General features: G+C 44.0%; 1 protein-coding gene and 1 long non-coding RNA gene across 2 annotated transcripts; one reads left to right on the plus strand and one right to left on the minus strand.

The window, feature by feature from the left end:
* Nucleotides 1-187: 187 nt before the first annotated feature.
* LOC135373580 (uncharacterized) lies at nucleotides 188-6,454 on the minus strand. Its single transcript, XM_064606679.1, has 3 exons — nucleotides 6,242-6,454; nucleotides 5,784-6,008; nucleotides 188-1,037 (listed from the first exon to the last, which is right to left on the minus strand). The coding sequence occupies exons 1-3, from the start codon at nucleotides 6,442-6,444 to the stop codon at nucleotides 1,010-1,012; spliced, it is 456 nt and encodes a 151-aa protein (XP_064462749.1). The 5' UTR covers nucleotides 6,445-6,454; the 3' UTR covers nucleotides 188-1,009.
* On the plus strand, nucleotides 2,426-3,215 carry LOC135373579 (uncharacterized). The gene is made up of 3 exons (XR_010416504.1): nucleotides 2,426-2,544; nucleotides 2,746-2,894; nucleotides 3,012-3,215. It is a non-coding gene; the product is annotated as an uncharacterized LOC135373579 (long non-coding RNA).
* Nucleotides 6,455-19,385: the final 12,931 nt, after the last annotated feature.

Below are 19,385 nucleotides of genomic sequence, written 5' to 3' on the forward strand. Positions count from 1 at the left end.
ACAGATTGTAACATGAAACAGGTACACAGGTGAACTTGCATGTCAGGCACCTTGTGACTGTAGCCACCCAAACAGATGTGTGCGCCCCGTACACACAGTGTGCAAAAAATTCCACGGATGCATCAACAATGACTACTACTGCACCTGAACCTTGTGTTGCGTTGTCTGAGCAAGAGGAGTCTTGTACCTTTTCGCCCAAACTTTATTCAAGCCCTGTTACTTCAAGTACGCCTCACACAAATGAACAGTATGACAAGGACACAACCTACTCTCCTTCCTTTGACGACAGTTTTGTGAGGTATGGTTCCTCTGGGTAATGGTGCATAACAGTTTTCATACATATATTATGTGTAAACTGCAGACTGTATTACAAAAAATGAAGCAGACAGGGAAAATAAAACAGAAAACAAGGAAGCATTGCACGTGCAAACTGTTCCATCGGTTTAGGTGTCTTGAGAGGTAATGACCTTTCTCAACTGAGACATGGCCGTGTACTGCAAGGTGTTACATCACCACCACCACCCATCTTTTTCAAACTGTTGAGATAGAAAACTAACTAGAAATATGAGATTGTATTGGGTAAACAGCTTCAGTACAGTGCCTTGTAGTTTGTCACTCTTGGGCACTTCCATAATGGAAAAACTTGCATTGTAGCACCTCCTTAGCGACACACTCACTTCTACAATATGCCATCACACTGCTGCCTTTCTATGCAGCACCCCACGAGAGGACTCCAATGTTCCACTCCATGCAGAGAAGAAATATGTCGTCTTTGAGAGTTGCCTCCTCCAGCTGCTCCAGGAATGCAAAACATGTCACACACCAGCCAAAACCACGCTGTCTTCAGAAGGAACCTTTCTGACTGCCAGTTCTGTTTGCTCAAATGGGCACCAGCATACATGGACCAGCCAGCCAATGATCAATGGGAAGGCAGCAGGAAACCTCCTACTGTCGGCTGCCATTCTGTTTTCCGGATCAAGTCCTGCGAAAGTTCTCAGGCTGCTCCGCTTCATAGCTGTACAGGTATAACCAAGAAGCTGAAATTAAAAATAGCATGGGGTGAGGTAACATAAAAATTGTGGCATCCCTCTGCAGGTTATGTGTGACCGAACATATTTTAATTACCAGAGAGGTTTTCTGGTACCTGCTATAGAAAAGGTAAGATCACGCATCCCACAACTTTAGATATACAGTGCTAGGCTTTATAATAGTAAAAATTGCGAGTATATTTACATGTAAGGTGAGTTCGATCAGAAATGTGTGACCAACATGCTGGAAGTGTGCGCTATGCATATTAAAGTGAATACAATGAGAAGAAAAGCATTTTATGTTTAAGGTGTGGAGCATAAAGCAGCAGCAGATTCTGGCAGAACTGAGAGGGCAGCCAGTTGAGCTTGTCAGTGATGGGCGCTGCGACTCGCCAGGGTTCAGTGCGAAGTACATGACCTACTCTTTCCTGGCGTCTTCAGTTAACAAAGTCATCCACAGTGTCCAAATTCAAGTTGGAAAGGTAAGGTGTTGGGACAGGGATTCGGGATTGTGCAGACGTTCTGTTGCTCTTGTTATTATAGTTATGATTGGTATGATGCTAATATGTTACTACTTGTTCACTAAACCTTTGGGGGTTTCCTTTTGGAGATATGGTACCTTAGTTTCTTAATACACTTAATGCAACACTGAATTTCATAACCCGTGACTGTTTCTGCGAATGTGCTTTACAGTGTGAGCAAGTACGAAGCAGCGTCAGTATGGAGAAACATGCTTTGGTGACTGGTTTAGCCGACCTCCGAGCAGAAGGCATCCAGATTGCGTCGCTGACAACAGATCGCCACTCCGCCATTCGCAAATACATGCGTACGCAGCAGGCTGATATAAAGCACAGATTTGACATCTGGCATGTAGCGAAAAGCAAGTGCATCATTTCCGCTTTCAGTTTTCGCATATTAAAATTCTACACTTGCTTCATGTAGGCTTAAAGAAGAAAATGGCTGCTGCCAGTAAGCGACGGGGGCTGGAAAAGGTGGGACTCTGGATCCAGTCTGCTACTAATCACATGTATTGGAGTGCTGCCATGAGTGGAGACGACATAGAGCTGCGTCTCTCCATCTGGAAGCGTATGCATTTTTTTCAGCCCAGGCACAAAATTCCATTTACCAGCAGCAATACCATTTACATATTTTGTACTTAGGTATCAACAATCACGTTGCTAACGTGCATGATGGGCACGATGGACAGTACACACGATGCCTGCATGGGAGCCTCGAAAGGAGAGACTGGCTTTGTCCTGGTAGCGAATTTCTTACTCTCACTTTGACATAACTTGGTTTGATTTTCCTGACGTGCACATTAACCCTTATACCTCTGATATGTAGGCTCACATGAACACAGTCGTTTCGTGTCCCTCACTACGGACCGTTGCCTTTTAAAGGACATAGCTCAGCTGTCACCAGCGGGGCAGACTTACAGCCTTGAGTCATTCCATGCGGTCATCATTCACTTCGCTTCAAAGTCTGTGCCTTACACTCCGGCTGTCATGCAAGCTAGGTAATGACTTTGTGCTCTTGGTGCACCAGTGCACTCTTCCCTCCAACAAAACACTACTCGTGATGTGATCAGAGGGCTTTCAACACCTTTTCTGTGCAGTTAATTGCAAAAAAATCCTCGAAGCCAGGTCTTGAGGATTGCAGTTATTAGTTAGTATACGCCTCGTAGAAAGCTAATTTCTGATGCCATACACATTTTCAGAACACGACTTGCAGCTCTCCATTTCAACGAAAATGCAAATCGAGTGCAAGCAGTGAAGCGGAGCGGAGAAGGAAAATTCAAGATCAAGCTGCAGCGTGCAAGGGAGGGTCATTATGTGGCGTGCCCACTGAATGTGGACGCAACATACGGTACACAGACTGTCTTGTTTTTAGCAAGTCTAAAATTACAGACGATGAACTGTAATAGAGGGCATATGTGCATTTAGACAATTTATTTTGGTTTGATGGAACTGTAATATATTTCAGACTACATCAGGGATTTGATGGAAGAAACTGTTGCAGCATGTCAGCGCTTCAGAACCTTCGACGAGGCTTTTGCTGCCAGCAACGAAGACGTGCCTCCACCCATGACAGCACACCATCCCCGAACACAGTCCGCTGCAGAACTCGCTGCTATACGCCAAAAGAGATTTTGTGATGTCCGACGAAGGCTTGAGTATGAATAATGTACTCTGCTGATGGGTACAGTGGATTTGCACTAACTGAAGGCAAGGGCAATCATGCTTCTCATTAATTTAAACAGTTTTTCTGTTTCTAAACAACAATTTCTAGTATTTCTTGTATTTAAAAATAATGTGACTTATTTTTTCTCATGCAGTAGAATGTTGCTAAATGGAATTGCTGCTTGAAGGGGTTGTACACTTTCATAGATGTGGTTTACTACATCATGGATGCATTTTTTTCCGCACCATAATACTGATGGGGAAAGAACTATTTTTCTATGTGGTGTACTTTGCGAGATACAAGCCTTTGAACAGCCAACCTAGCAAAGAACCAGACATTACAGATTTAAGAGCTGCAGCCACTCCGATTAGTATAGCCACGAGCAAGTGACCTCTCTTTTGCTACCTCACTGGCGGCAGTGAGTGCTGTGTTGTTAGTGTACCCAGGACACACAACTGCCCACTACGATAGTCGCGACGTTAGTGGCGTAAAAGTTGCACTGCTCTAGACCATTGAAACATGGGCGTCATAAGAAACGTGGCAGTGCTGCGTATAGTAGCAGTACGTGCTATGCATGTTATTTTTACAGGAACTGTACAGTTGAAGTTTGCTAATATCCCATGGTCATACCCACAAATTTAGGTCATAAAGCTGGCCTTGCTAATGCAGTACTGATATTCCTGAGAGAAACTGATGTTCTGAGGCTGGAACAACATAGAAGGGAGAGATACAAACAAAGCCTCATTGATATTCCTGATGAGTGCTGTATGTCAGATTAGTCACTGATCCTACAATTGTGGCCATATTTATTATATTTGCTTGTTGTATTGTATCGTATCTGCATTATTATTTGTAAAACTAAAATTGAGCATTGTTCAATGAGCTAACCGAGTGTCACGTCCGGTGTATACCGATTGCGTTAGAACTGTTGTTTTGAAGTGTCCAGGTGTCAATATTACGTCCTTCTAGTGTCACTTTGTTAGTTTTTGTTGCATGTTGCCATCAGAACTCAGGGGCACCTGGTTCTGTTTTTTGTCCAGTTAGTCTACCAGTCATTGTGCAAGGTGTGCAAGTTAATCCATAATCAGTTACATTGTTAAGATGGATTGAAATGATTTGCTTTCTAAGTGGCAGAAAGTTGCAAGTAACGTGAAAAGTGTTTACTTGTGGTGCTTTGGGATGATCGAGCTATTATCAACAAGCTGTGCAGGCATCCATCACACTGTTGTTGAGCATATAAGCTACGGTTGCTGTAAGAGCTGAGCTTAGATATTCAACAACACTATGCATAGTGTTCAAAACTGTATTCAACACTACGTACAGACACTCTCACCATGTTGTGGTGTACAATTGAAGGTGTTGGAATTACTTACAACCAATGATTTTCCCGGTGTTCCTCCCACACCCCTAAAAGTGCACAATGCGCCTGCCCAGAATTTGGTAAAACTATGCAGTATTTTCTAAAAGGCATTGACAAGGCAATGGATATGCGGTATATTGTGATGTCGCATTACCGTTGGGAGGTACCAACATCATATAAGAGAAAAATTCTGGGAAAATCCCTGCCTAGAGCAGTAATGAATATGTACTAGTTAGATTGGCCTGTGATGTAAGGCCATGAATACTGTGGTGTGTTGAACGTGATCATTGTTCTCCTGTAGTATGTGCAGATGTTAAGAGAGATCCTTGTACGACTCTTTAGCACGCTGTTCTTCGGTTGAATTCAGTCCAGACGATGATGATTGGAGTTTTTGTGGCACATCAACAACAAAGGTCATAATGTGCAAACACTGTGATCAAGATGAGATGAGTTTAAAATAGGTAACATGTTAAATATAAGCAGAGAAGTAATATATAAAATGCCCCTCTAAAACTACAAATGGTTTGATATTGCAATAGCACTTACAAAATTAAAAGCTCTACTAAAAGGGACGATATCCTCATCACCAAGCAATAGTGCTGGATGAAGAGGCAAAGAATATGTGTAAAACTCTTTGAAATGATGCTGACGAGTTTTTCAGTTTGAATTGTGATCCTGTAATACATGTATGATTTGCTTTCTCTAAAGTGGGCTCTGTAAATTATTTTGATTCTAAAAATTAAAACGCTACATATTCTGTATTTGCACACGTCTCATGAGTTCCTATATTTTTCACACTCCATGACAAGCCACCCTTGACTGCTTGAACCCTGTGTATGATGTGGAGGGAAATTCCTTTCTAATGGTTGTGACTACACATGCTGGAAGTGTTTTCCGATTGTCTGGCCCAAGGTATCCCCAAATCCAGCGTGTGAACTGTCTATAAGCAGCAAAGCGATACATTCTGCAAGGAAAATCCACATTATCATGAAATGGATTAACCACTATGCTAGCGGGCATGCAAGACAAAAGCCCTACAACTGTTATGTACTATGTGACAAACTAAGTGCTTTGGCAAAATGCTGCCCAAGCTCCAAGATTTTCGGAGCAAATGAAGAGTGTGATACAGTGCATCAATAATGCTTAACGAAACATTTTCACATCACATGTAATACCAAATAGATCTGACGAACTTCTTTATCTTGGATACATACCTGTACCCTCTTTCTTGCGCTTGTTGCTGATTCGAATCTGGCGTATTGGGATCCTGAGGCTCGCACAGCGCGACAGAAAGGACCTCAGTGTGCAAACACGCTGTGCGGAAGTGCTCGTTCTCTGTGATACAACCCTTCGGTTGTTTGCGCAGCACCTCGTTGATGCGGCGGCAACAAATGCGTTCCTGTACAGTCGGCATTTGTCCGCATATGCGACAATCACACCTGGATGGAAATATAGTTCAGAGACTGGTAATCACCGGCGATCATACTCTGATCTGAATGTTTTACACTTGGCTTACAAACAACAGCGAACGTACGGCAGCTCAGCCCCAAAATACTTGAAACATACGTGCGTTGTTTCTCGGGCTCGAAAGAATCTGACACTTTACAGAAACAGAAGACACCGGAAGGTGTTTTACACAAGACGACCTCAATGTTTTAAATGCTCAGCTTACCAGTCATTTAGCGTCCTATTTTGTTCGTCCGGAGTCGGTTCGTCCGTGGAGACGCTTGTGTCACCGTCTTCTGTATCCGACGCCGACTCCAATGAACTCTCTGCAGACTCTCGTACAGGATCGTCCTGATATGGTGTCATCCCGAATTCCTGGCTCAGTCTCAGAAGCCTCCTCTCGAGTTCGGAAAGCGATCCTTCTTCCATCTGATCGGAAAGCGAAAGCACTTCGCCACGTCCCAGCGTTCGACGCGTCCCTGTTTACAGGCGTCGTCATGGGGACGGAAACCTTCGCACTTCCGCCCTTCTGCTGCGCGCTCGGTACTACGTCATACCGAGAACGGGCGAGGAGGTGGTGAGTCAAGAGTGAAGGGATCTCCCCAAATCCCATGCGCCGTAACTTCGCAACGCGGGAGCGCAGCGTGAAGGGGTTTCGACGAAGGTGTTTGGTACCCATAAATCTACATTTCCACTATGATTTTATCCAATATTCGGATTTGGATTCTCAACCCCTTTAAACCCTAGAACTTCAGGCTCTACTCATTGGAAATCACAGATGCTGTTTTGCTTGCCAAGGAAGAAATGCCTTGCTGCTTTTGACTCATTTCTCGCCAACAAGAGCAGGCCAAAACTTTTAACAAACAAACCACAATCATTTCTTGCCAGCAAAAAGCATTCCACTGCTGCAAAAAACTCTGTAATTATGTTTTTTGCAGTACGTGTAAGGGAACGAACCCCAAATTGTGATGTACAGCCTCGACAATGAACGCTGTTCCACGTTGTTAAACATTTTGCTGTAATTTTACAGAAGATGCGCAGTTACCTCTGTTGCCAGCATAATTGCCGTGGGCTGTAGGAAGGACCATTCAAGTAGTTCAGCCTAGTAGTGTGCAGTCCCTCAAAACTAAAGCAGTGGTTTACACAATAGGCCCTACCAGTGTAATGTAAACCTGTTTGTTTTTGGGAAAGCTGTGTAGCCGTATGAAAACTGATATGGTACATACGTTCTCACTCTCACTTGACGGTGCAAGTGAAGGCACTGGCCTGCTCGGCACCTATATTGTTACGAAGTAGGAGAGGAGGACGAAACTCACGCTCATTCATTCTCGCTCATTGTGTAATTAAACCTCTGCATACCGCTTGCACAGCTGTACGATTCCTCTTCACAATATGAATGAGGGTTCTCCGCAGTTTGTCATTTTTTTCTCACAGTGCAGTTCAGACTACGAAGACTACGTGCGGAAACAGAGTTCAATACGATACAGCATTTTTCGTTACACACATCCCACTGTGTAGCCACGAGAGGTATATTTTATTATCCTGAAACCCAGATACTTTGCCTTGAAATGTCTCAGGAGTCCGACACAAGGAAATAGGTGAGATCCTGAATCCCACAGCACTGCTCTGTCGAACAGAATGCCAAAGCCGCCAAAGCGCCCCCTTGGTGAGCGCACTCCCGGTGTAGTGTATTGAACTTTTTTTAGCTTATGGAAAAGTACCTTTTTTACATTTTTGATATGTCTTACTTCACATTCTGATCCATCTTTTGGAATGTTTAATAAAATGCCATTGATACAGGCTAGCTACTAGACAACTCCATAATGAATGTGCAGGAGCAATGGGCAGAAGACAGATAAAACACGTCACAAAGCACTCAAATCAGCAAACGTTTGAATTTACAGATTGCACACAAATTATAAGTGTAAGACTCGGTGCGGGAAAAGGAGAAGGGTACAAAATGAAAGGAGAAAACAAGATCATACCAAAATGAGAAGGGAAACAAAGGTCAAAGCAAAGTGGACAGTCCAAGGAAGCACTTAAAAACTGGGTGAATAGCGATAGACGCAAGGCTCACACAATTTCCCAAATTCCAGATGGCCAAGGCTTGCCCAAGAAAATGTATGTGTGCTACCGTCTCCCTCGCAATGATAGAAGTCTCCCCTCAGAGTGGCGAACCGTTTTGACAGAGTTTTATGTGGGCCGCTAAATTAGAGTCCAGGCTATTTCGATATTGACCTCGTCTTTCATTCACACACTGCGAAGTTTCTCTGATATAGACAAAACCACAGCTTAAAGGAATAGAGTATACAACATTGCTCAGGTACATTAATTATGGAGTTTGCACGCACCGTTTCACTTCCAAAAACAGCCCTGACAACAACCAATAGAGCTATCATCAAAACTAAAAATCCCGAGACTAGGGGACAAAAAACGACAACGCAGAGAAGGTCCCCTAGTCTTGTTTTTTTTAAGTTACGGATCTATACCACCAGCTCCCTTGCTACCTCTCTATCCTCTCGAAAACTATCATGTGTAGAATTTAATGGAGCAAAATCTGTTACAAGGACAAATCTCAAAACATACCAATATCTTGTATAGGCTGTGGTAAGCAAGCACAACATTTCCCGTTCCTCCTTGAGCGCAAGGTACCTTAAAAGAATTGCAAACACGCAAAAAATACCACCGAAACAGGTGCCCGCCTCTCGTAGTAAAAACAAAAAGTTGGCAAGGAAATCACCTTTTGCGCTCTGCTGGGGTCTCATTGTGTCCTTCTGTGCCACAAAACCCAGTACACGTGGAGAAGTCACTCCTCTCGGCTTCTTTCTACATAATATGGTTTTCTCTTTCTGCGTAAATTTTGAAATGTAACTAAAGAACGGGTCCATATGTTTTAGTAAAACTATGGCAAATGCCTAGTCATAGGATAGAGTATCATTTTTTTCCGCAAAGAACTGGGCAGAGGGGGTTAAGCAGGACCATTAGATCATTTGGAATGACCCTGCTGCATACTATCACAGAAAAATAACCATATAAAGTTATCACACAGTTTTATGATTCTCCATATCTACAGAATTAAATACATATATAAAAAATTGGACACAACCTTTGCGCACAAGAGCACTGATGGCACATTTTTCTTGGGAAGAGGGTGATGAACGTGTTGTTATGCTACTTCCCAGCATTGTGCCCAGCCAGCGCACACATGACTGTGTTTGGAGCTATTTACTCATGTCATCGTGTAACCTGACTTGATCATTCATATCTTGCTCGCTTGTCTGGCTACAGCACATTACACTTTACAATACATTCACTTTGTTCAAGCCAGTCACTGAAAATCCGATTATCATTGCATTGACTGACCAAGAGTGAGGGAGGCTCTGCCTCCTGGATGCGGGCCAATAGGAGGACGCGGAGGGCAGGCATATCCCAAGCCTCTCCCCAAAGAGATGGTGCAGCGTCACCGTTGTTTCGAGTGTCAAGTTGTCTAGCGTGTCGCAAGGCGAAATAACAGCAGCTGCACTCCTGTCTAAGCCTCATTTAGCCGTTGGTTAGATTGGCGTGCCATGGCTTGAGCCTTACGACAATGGTAACGCTGCACCATCTGTTAGGCGAGGGATGAGGCTTGGGAAGTGCTTGCCCTCCGAGTCCTCCTATAGGCCAGGAGGCGGAGCCTCCCTCGCTCTTGGTCAGCGAACCAATATTATGTCCTGCGTTTTAAACTGAGCAGTTATGACGAACTCTAATGGGATCCGTGATATCCGGTATTCTTTTCCCAGTACCATGGGGTAGCCTGTATACTCTATTTTGTGTCTTCATACGCTCTGTAGGCCTAAGAGCCTGCTTTCATTACGACCATATTGGGTGACAAGACATTCTACTCCCCTCCCCCACCAACTGGAAAAACTTCTGGTGGCGTGCGCCAGTGCGCAGTGCCTATTCCTGCGGAAAATACATGCCAGAATGGCGATACACATGACGTAGCATGGGGTATAGCATTTGTTACTAATTCTGGCATGATTGTTTACGGAGTATAATGTTAAGATTATTGCCTCACCTGCAACAGCCCTTGTCTTCACTGTGGTAAGTGCCTTCCTCGGTCTGGCTTTGTCTTTAATGCAGCGTGTGGTAACTTCTGCGGTGACACTTTGATCCTGCAGCACCTCCTGGCTCGGCAGCAGTCATAACGTTTCCTTGTGGAACCGATAGTACCTTGCAGTGCCCACAGCCTTTTTCCGAACTTTTCCTTTTTAATGGAGCCCCTCCCCCCCTCCAGCACTACCTAGAATACAATAAAAAAACCGAGGGATTAATACAAATGACTGTAATCAAAGAAATTCCCCTGTGATGCACTCACTGGTAATTACCAAGTAATGAAACCAAGGCTATATGAAAACTGAGACAACGAAAAACACACAAAACTATGGAAGTGTGCAGTAAAACACAAACGCAGCCACCATGCTAACTAGATGGGTGTGAATATTCAAATATGAATTGCATATTTTCTGAATTTATGATTGGTTGGTTTCATGGAAAGTATAGTTTCTCATTTTACCTGACTACATAAATGCAGCTAGCCAGATATGCTTTGTACCAAGTAAAAATAAATTAGACTCATTGTACCTGGACATTTTTCAATGAGTCGTGAACCCATTAATTGTGCCTTTGCTAGTTTTCTGATATATAGTCTCTTGTAAGTTGCAAGTGTTATGTGCCTTTTTATGGTAAATGATACTTGATATTCACTTCAATATTCGGAGGGTACTAATTTCAGGTACTCGTTTTTGAGAATTTCAATATTGGCACGCCTCTAATGCTACACTTCTCTTTCACTAGTTTACCAAACATGGTGCACTGTTGTATCATTTGATGTCACTTGCTTGGAAACAAAGGTATAACATCTGAGGTGTCCAGCACAGGACCTGGCAAAAAGAACATGCTTGTTCACAGCCTTTCTCACTCGTAACCTGGGAAGAGAGATTTGATATGTGCTATGACTCCTTTCCATGATAGAATAACTTTACAGCATGTTCGTGGCTCAGGTGCAACAGAAAGGAATGTGATTGCGAATTACTCTTTCGTAACCACTACAAAAAATGTAACAGCATGAAGGCAATGTGTCCATGACTAAACAGACCGGAAGGTACAAGCTACTTTATGCTAAGAAAGAGAACCAGGTAGAGTATAATATTGGCTGAGACGGCCATCAATGCAAAAAGGTTTGACGTCTTTTGCAGGTGTCTGTGGTGCATCATTTCTCACCTGATGTCCTAACGTAGTTAATGGTGAGCATGGAAGCTCGACAGGTGCCCTGCCATGTTGCTTGAGACGTGCCGCAATGCCCCCATGGGATGGTGAACCACAAATGACCCCTCTATTATAATAAAAGAATGAGTAGAGCGTGCTTATGGAACACATGAGACAGCATAAAGATAGTAACTGCAACTGAAGAATTTGACTGACTGAAACCGAAGAAAGAAAACCGACGTTTTACAGCGTGGTTTTACGCTTAAGATATGCAAATCACTAATAATTAAACACATCACTAAACTGCATGACAAAAGGTTAATTAAGTTTCACTGCTGATATGATTATGGAATATATATGGCTTTCATACTGCTATCATTTGAAACGATTCTACTTGCCAGTAGCCAGTTTCTAACTTCTAGCATTGTTTTCCACAATTTGTGTGTACCCTCACACCTCTGTCAGTTTCAAGAGCACTAAGCAACAGTGTCAATTCCTGGTGGCAAGCCAAAAATCTACGCTGCAGATGGTGCGAATGGGAATGACATGTAGCACTTAATGCTGTAAAATAAACATGCAGACAACAAAGAACACCCTCAAGCACGGTACGTTATCGTAGTTCGGTGACACACTCGTGCATTGCTGCAAATACTGCTAGGAATATTGCCTTAGCTGTTATGGCAGCCACCTTTAGTGAGAGTGTTTTTTTTTCTCTGTGTAATGGCCTATCTTTATCATAGCTGGGCAGTTTCATTTTAAATCGAAGAACGTGTGAAAGTCGTATTTTTTAATTCGCCTAGGAAAAATAGATGTTCGATGACAGCTCTAACGGCGCAAATCGCGCCACGTGCGACGCTTGTGCATGGAGTAGTTTCGGCGTGAGAGAGGAGGAAAGTCTGAGGCTGCTTGAGTGCGCTTTCTTCTGGACCAACTTTGACGGGATCTAGCACCACTGATTTTGTGCCTAGGAACTGGAGGTTTTTCGCGATTATAGGCTGCACCATAGACACTGTCGACAGCCACCCACAGAATTCTGAGGGCCACAGATTTTCTGTTAAAAAATGCCAAACTTGGCGTAAACGTTCAAAAAGGCCAAACTTTGTTACCTATTTTCTTCATGACGGAACGTCTGAGGACATCAGGCTTAGTGCCATTCGATAGGACGTTGAAAGAACTTTCGTGCTGTGTAAAGTTCATTTTTTTGAGTCTAGTGCTTTCTGTGTTATTAGCTCGAGAATCGCAGATGGCAGGAGAAAATTGCCAATGTTGCATCTCAATTTTCTCAAAAATGCCATCTTCGATTTCCTCGATTATTTTTGAAAAGGTGGCGTCATGTCTCTACGATAGACCCCAAGTGAGACACATCTTTTATTTTTACCCGAGAGACGCGTAGCGATTTTTTTGGTCAGGCATGGTCCACGAGACTGCAGCCTTGCACACCCCATCCACGAGCACGCGACCTTCAACCTCTTCTTTGCTACAGGTCTCCCGCTGACGGAGTAATCAATGACCGCACTCCGTAAGCTTGTTGTTGTATCCCCGGAGCATTACTTTATGTTTACCCAATGGTCTCCCAGTTCCATCAGGCTCATTCAAACCGTGGGAGAGTACATGAGTTGCCTGTGCGCCCTTGACGAGAAGCCCCAGTCCGCAAACATACCGACAAAGTAGTGAGAAGTAACGAAGCGCTTCGTAAAGATCTTTATCCAGTGGTAACATCGTAGCTTTTGTTTCAGGTTGTCGCCAGTCCCCCAGGCAGTGTGAAAGTCACATCCTTTTCATTGGTAAAAGAACTTTGTGGAAGTTTCGCAAAACGTAAAATGTGCCCCATTGCGAGACCCCTGCAGATGATGGCTGCTACCATTGGATTAGCATCATGCGATAGCTTTAGACATGTCCTTTCACATGATATAAACTGACTGGGTTCAAGCGCATTTTTCGTCGTATATTGTATCGCAAAACCACGAGTGGTACGCGAAAATTTTGCATGTTCGATCCTAATTATTTCTAAAACGCCAGAATATTTTTTCACGATTTATTCCACAGGGGCAGAATTATGCCTGTACTTTGCGCTGGATTGAGACGCTGGGCTACCTTTCAGTGGAGCGATTTTTCCGCACAAAGGCGCTCCTCGTATGTTTACGAGCGCGCTTTGCTTCGCAGTCTTTGCTTTGCAATTTGTTGCCCAGATGTTGCATTCTGTACTGATTTTGCAGTTATGGTGCGTATGTTTATTTTTTTCCTTTGGAAACGCAGGGCAATACTTTCGTGGGCGCCTTGAACTTGCTATTACGCACTTTCATGGGAGTCGCACGCACGACGTGTGCGCATGCACGTGCGCATATTCACTATTCTCCCGCACATGTGCTTGAGGCAATGCACATACGCACGCCACGAGGCTGTCGTGCGAGTTAATATTAGGAGGGCAGAACTACGACCACAGGGGACAAAAAGTTACAACACGTGAGAATACAAATTTGTGGCTGCCTGGTTGCAGCCGTCTCTTAGCGTCGGCGCAATAAGTGATAGTTCCGAAGCTGTGCATGCTACCTTTAATTAGTTTTATGCCCTGTAGCGTTATTTCGGAACCACGACGAGTACTATATACAAAGCCCGTAAGACCGCCGTGATGACAGTATGTTGCTGCTCTCAAGTATAACACGTTCGCCCTCCACGAGCTGTGTCAGTGCCACCGTGGGAATCAAAATTTCCCACAGAACAACGCACGACTAAAATCCCTCGTTTCTGGTAGCCGTAGGTACCTTAAACCCTCGGTGTGGTCTTCAGCGCTGCTAGATCCCGTCAAAGTTGGTCCAGAAGAAAGCGTGCTCAAGCAGCCTCAGACTTTTCTCCTCTCTCACGCGGAAACTACTCCACGCACGAGCGTCGCACCTGGTACGATTTGCGTTGTTTGAGCTGCCCTCTAACATATATTTTTTTTCTGGGCAAATTAAAAAATACTACTTTCATCCGCTGTTCGATTTAAAATGAAACTACCCAGCTGTGTTTATTAATAATGTCGAATACTTGTACTAATCTAAGCAAAGTATGTACTTACATTAGAGCTGAACGTAAAAGATTCATGTTCTCTGTTGAGTGCTGCAATGCAGGGTGACAGCATCCCCTCCTTGGAACGTCTAACTCTGTTCCTTTCTCTTGATTAATTCCAGAAATTGTCGCAAATACTGAAACAACCCTTACATTGTAATGCTAAAACGTGTCACATTTACGTGTCACAACACACCTGCATGGTGCACACAACTCGCAACAGTTTACCTCCAGGTCTTTTTTTTAGAAATGCCAGGGATCAAGACTGCGCTCCTGATTATACGAGCATAGTACCTTAGGCTATATACCTTATGATATATACCTTACGCAAGTATTACTGCAAGCATAATACGTTAGGATATATACATTATGCAAGTATTACAGCAAGCATAATACCTTAGGATATATATGTGACGAAAGTATTACAACAAGTATAATACCTTAGGATATATACCTTACGAAAGTATTACAAGCATAATACCTTAGGATGTATGCCTTACGCAAGTATTACAGCAAGCATAATACCTTAGGTTATATACCTTCTACAAGTATTGCAACAAGCATGAACCAAGCACTTTACCGCCAAGTTCGGGTTCTTTTAGCCGTGTAGTGAGATCGGTGGCCAAAGTCAGTATTCAGGAATATACGCATTTAAAACATTGACTGACAATTGGAACTGACTGAGTAATCAAGTAACAGAAAACGTCCACCAAGACTATTCTCTAGAGAGCTGGCCTGTGATTCTCCCTCTCCCTCGCGCGCCCCGCCCACCCGGAGCGCGCCAATGGGAGGACGCGTGGGCGGGGCGACGTCGGCTGAGTGCCATCTGGGGGCAGAGGTTCGAACGTAGACGGGGACGTGCTTTTGGCGACGCTACATCCACTGGGTCGTTTCATCCACCACGGCGCTGAGTTGGCCCGTGAGATGGCGCTGCTCGATCTGTGAATCTAGGGAGCCTCCATGGGTTGCTGCGGCTTCTCCCTGGAGGCTCCCTATGTGTATCTAGGAAGGCGCGTTCCTTGGGACCGCGAAAATGGTCGGCGATAAGTACTGAGTCATTTCTGTCTCTCTCTTTTTTTTTCTGCTTTCGTGGAATGAATTGACGGATTTTGACGGCTCCTGTGTTCGCTTGTTTTTGCTTTTAATAAATGTTTCATGATCGGCGCCCTTGAGCGATGCCCGCGTTTGTTTGTTTGTTTGTTTGTTTTTGCTTTTAATGAACGTTTTATGATGGCTTGCGCGCGAACTATGAACATATCCGTGGCAAGTTTTCGGCGTCCTTGAGCGATGACCGCGTTTGATTGTTTGTCCGTTTGTTTTTGCTTTTAATGAACGTTTCATGATGGCTTCATTCGTTGCCTCTTAGGCGCGGACTTCGAATGGCGCGTTTGCGGCGTCCTTGGGCGACGCCCGCGTTTGTTTATTTGACTGTATTTGCTTTTAATGAACGTTTTATGATGACTTGTTTTGCTTTTAATAAACGGTTTATGATAGGCGTCCTTGAGCGATGCCTGCGTTTGTTTGTTTGTTTTTGCTTTTAATGAACGTTTTATGAGGGCTTGATTCATTGCCTGTTAGGCGCGGACTTCGAACGGCGCATTTGCGGCGTCCTTGGGCGATGCCCGCGTTTGCTTGTTTTATTAAATATATGGAACACGCGTTGTTAGAGTGATCTTGATAAGACGTCCGCGGAATCGTTGCGCCCGTGTTTGGGTGATAGTAGGGCGTCTTTTGGCGCGCGTGTGTGTGCCTTCCCTTTTATTGAGCATGTCATGCGATTCGTGTGCGATGCGCTGTGGACCGGAACACGGGCGGTGAGAGGTATACCCCGTTTTTGTTTCTTTGTCGTTTCGCGGGACAATGCGTCATTATGGACTGTTTCCCTCCGCGTTTTTTTCTCTGTTTCATACCCCCTTTTTGTCTTCACTGCGCCATGCGACACGTGTTGTTACGTAAGGAATTTCATGAGATGCCATGCCCGTGCCGTTTTTGTGCGTATGTTTAGATAATGCCGACAGAAGACTCTGGTTCTTTTCCCCCTTTTACTGAACATCATGCCAAACATATGTTGCTACAGAAGGACTTTGACGACACTCCCAGGCCGTTTTTGTGCGTATGTTTGGTAATGCTGGCTAATGACGAAAAAAGACTACATTTATGGTGGTATCTTTCATTAAACTTTTGGTGGCACCGTACCGCTGTAAATCGACTGGGCGCGCATCATCTTTCTATGTGAAACCAGGAGACGCATGCAACTGACCACAGCAGGCTGCGAAATTAATGCAGATGACATTTATTGCAAGGAACTGCATGGACAGGCTTTTGTTGGCGATGACAACAGTACATGTGGTCGAGGGCGGTCCTCTGAAACCCGTGCCGTAATGCCTCGGTAGTGGAGTACACTGCTGTTTTTATATGCTGTAGCATATCATGATGCGTGCTCATGCAATTGGTCGAATGCCGTTTGATCGAAACGGCAGCGGTCGTTTGATCAATTTTTTTTTATTGGTTCGCTTGTAGCGTTGATGTAACAAAAAACAAGAAGAGAAACAAAAGAAAGCGGCAGTCCTAGATGCTGTTATCCTAAGGAGTATTTAACTCTGTGTAATACGCTTGCCCATAAACACATTCCTCATCCCAACCCACTTCTTCGCATCCAGAAAGCGGTCCAAGGGCCTGGGTTGTTCACCCTCTCCCGTTCGACAACTTGATAGGTTTTTCCTCTCTGAGAGATAGTGACTAAACATGGCATACATGCCTTTCACCCCTAGTCCCCTAACACTTTGTCAACTAATTATTGACCTCAATTGTCAATCAATAAATACTTTGACAAATAAATAAATAAATTACATTCTTGAATGGTTTATTCGCGTCGAACATGGACAAATTTTAACAATGTATTATTAATGTTTGTAGTCAATAACTGACATTGTATAGGAGAAAGAACAGTTTTAGTTTATTTAGTTTGTGCAAGTGATTCTAAATTTGGTTCTTGCAATATACATGGAACCGAAGAAGTCCCTCGAAACCCAGACAATAGTCGGGGGTCTTTGTACTTTGTCTACTTTTTCCTTCTTCTTCTTCTTCTTTTTATTTGCGAGCATGTGTAGGGTTCCCAGACTGCAGGTGCATACTCTAACCAAGGTTGAACTAAGGTTTTATATGGCTGTTAATTTAATATCATTATTTTGTACCATGACGAAACTTCCTTCTTAGCATCCACAGACTTCGAGTGGCTTTCGCGCACATATGGCTATTTAGTTAAAAAGAAAAAAGAAAATAAAGAAGAAGCAGAGGACACTGATTGCCTGCTTCCGTATGCTCGAGTCAAAAGTTACAGAAAAGAGGTGCTAAGGACACGCTGCGAGCTTTGAACTCCCTTCGAACATATGTCTCTCGAACAAACGGCGTCGCTCAACCGGCTTTCGATCAAACGGCTTTCGACCAAGCGGCGTTCGATCAAACGGCGTTCGAACAAATGGGCGGACACAGGAGTGGTTACACGGAATGGCCCGATATGGATCACGCGTCCCATGCCGATATCCCGTAAGCCGAACCCCCCAACCGTTTTATACCCACCGGCTAGCGCCGATATCACGATGCTGGAAATCAGTGCTTTGTCGGCGGATAAGTGAGTGATAGAGGACGAAGCATCAGAGATAAAAGTGAAATTTAATTCCGTTAACTTCCCCGCGCGCAAACAGCTTTGGGATCATGTATCAGCCTCAGCCACAGCTATATATAGGTTGGCACACAGCTAACGCATGTGCTTTGCTACATTCAGGATATGATTGCGCGTTTGTTGCGAATATTTGCATTGTTGCAATTGCGAAGAACTGCAAAACACGCCTTCGCCAAGAACCTAAAGTACCGATAAACTGATTCTAACATAACAAGAACAATAATAACGTCTAAAATGCTAATACGCCTATTCTAACGTCTATAATACCCACACTATAATTCTAATATGACCTAACGTTTAAAACGCCAGCAGACTAATTCTAGCCTGACCTAACATCTAAAATTGTGGCAAATTAATTCTAACGGTGAGCAGTTGCCCGACGGGCAATTGTCTGGTGAGCAACTGTCCAGTGGCGTTCCATGAAATGGCATTCGATAAAATGGCGCCGAGGAAACGTCGTTCGACGAACTGGCGTTCGATGAAATGGGCGGACACCCGACATGCTTGGATTGTTTTTCTCAGTGCGCCGTGGTATGCAAGAGTCCTTAGGCAAATAGGCGCACCCCAAACTGACGAAGTCATAACAGACATCAGTCCAGCGTCCTTACGGTCCAGCATGTACATCAAGTGTACTACAGGAACTCACGGCAACAGATATAAAGACAAACACTTATACCTTATTATATAATTTCGATTTTTTGCAGAAAACATCGGAGGGAGTTATAAAGTTTGCCATAGGACGAGCTCAGAAAGAACACAACTAGGCACGTGCTATACTTGAGCATACAATGGAACCAAGAATTCGTTCCTCTAAGCCATTGTGGCCTCTTATCTTTGCACAACAAACTTTTTGTCACTGAACTTTGTGTTGTGAAGTCCGTCTTTGGGTCGCTCAGTGAATGCGGATTATTCTCCTACAAGGAGAAAAGAGGGGTCAAAACGCCGAAAATGGTGGGTGGTTTACGCGGAACCGGCGCTTTCTTTGTTTCAGTACCTCTTCAGCTTCTAGACCTTGGCAGCGTAGCGAATTGTAGTCCATCGTTTCCGGTCTGAACTGGTGACTTGTAATGGCGTATATGCCCGCAATGTTCTTGAAGATTCCGTCCCACACAGTCGAAAGAAAGGAATGTCAGGCCATTGCCCTGCAATGGAAGGTCTTAAAATGGGTGCCTGTACCTAAAACAAGTGGACTCGTCTCGAGAGGTCGACGACTCTTGGGTTAGACGGTCATAAAAACCGCTGCTGAACTTGTACGCAGCACTCTTGAAAGAGTTCTCGTCCAGCAAAGAGTATCGTTGTTGTCCGATTTGAGTGCCCAGTCGATTGACAGCGGTACGGTGCCACCAAAAGTTTAATGAAAGACACCACCAAAAAAGTAGTCTTTTTTCGTCAT

The sequence above is a fragment of the Ornithodoros turicata genome, unplaced genomic scaffold (assembly GCF_037126465.1).
Source record: "Ornithodoros turicata isolate Travis unplaced genomic scaffold, ASM3712646v1 Chromosome251, whole genome shotgun sequence".
NCBI lineage: Eukaryota > Metazoa > Arthropoda > Arachnida > Ixodida > Argasidae > Ornithodoros > Ornithodoros turicata.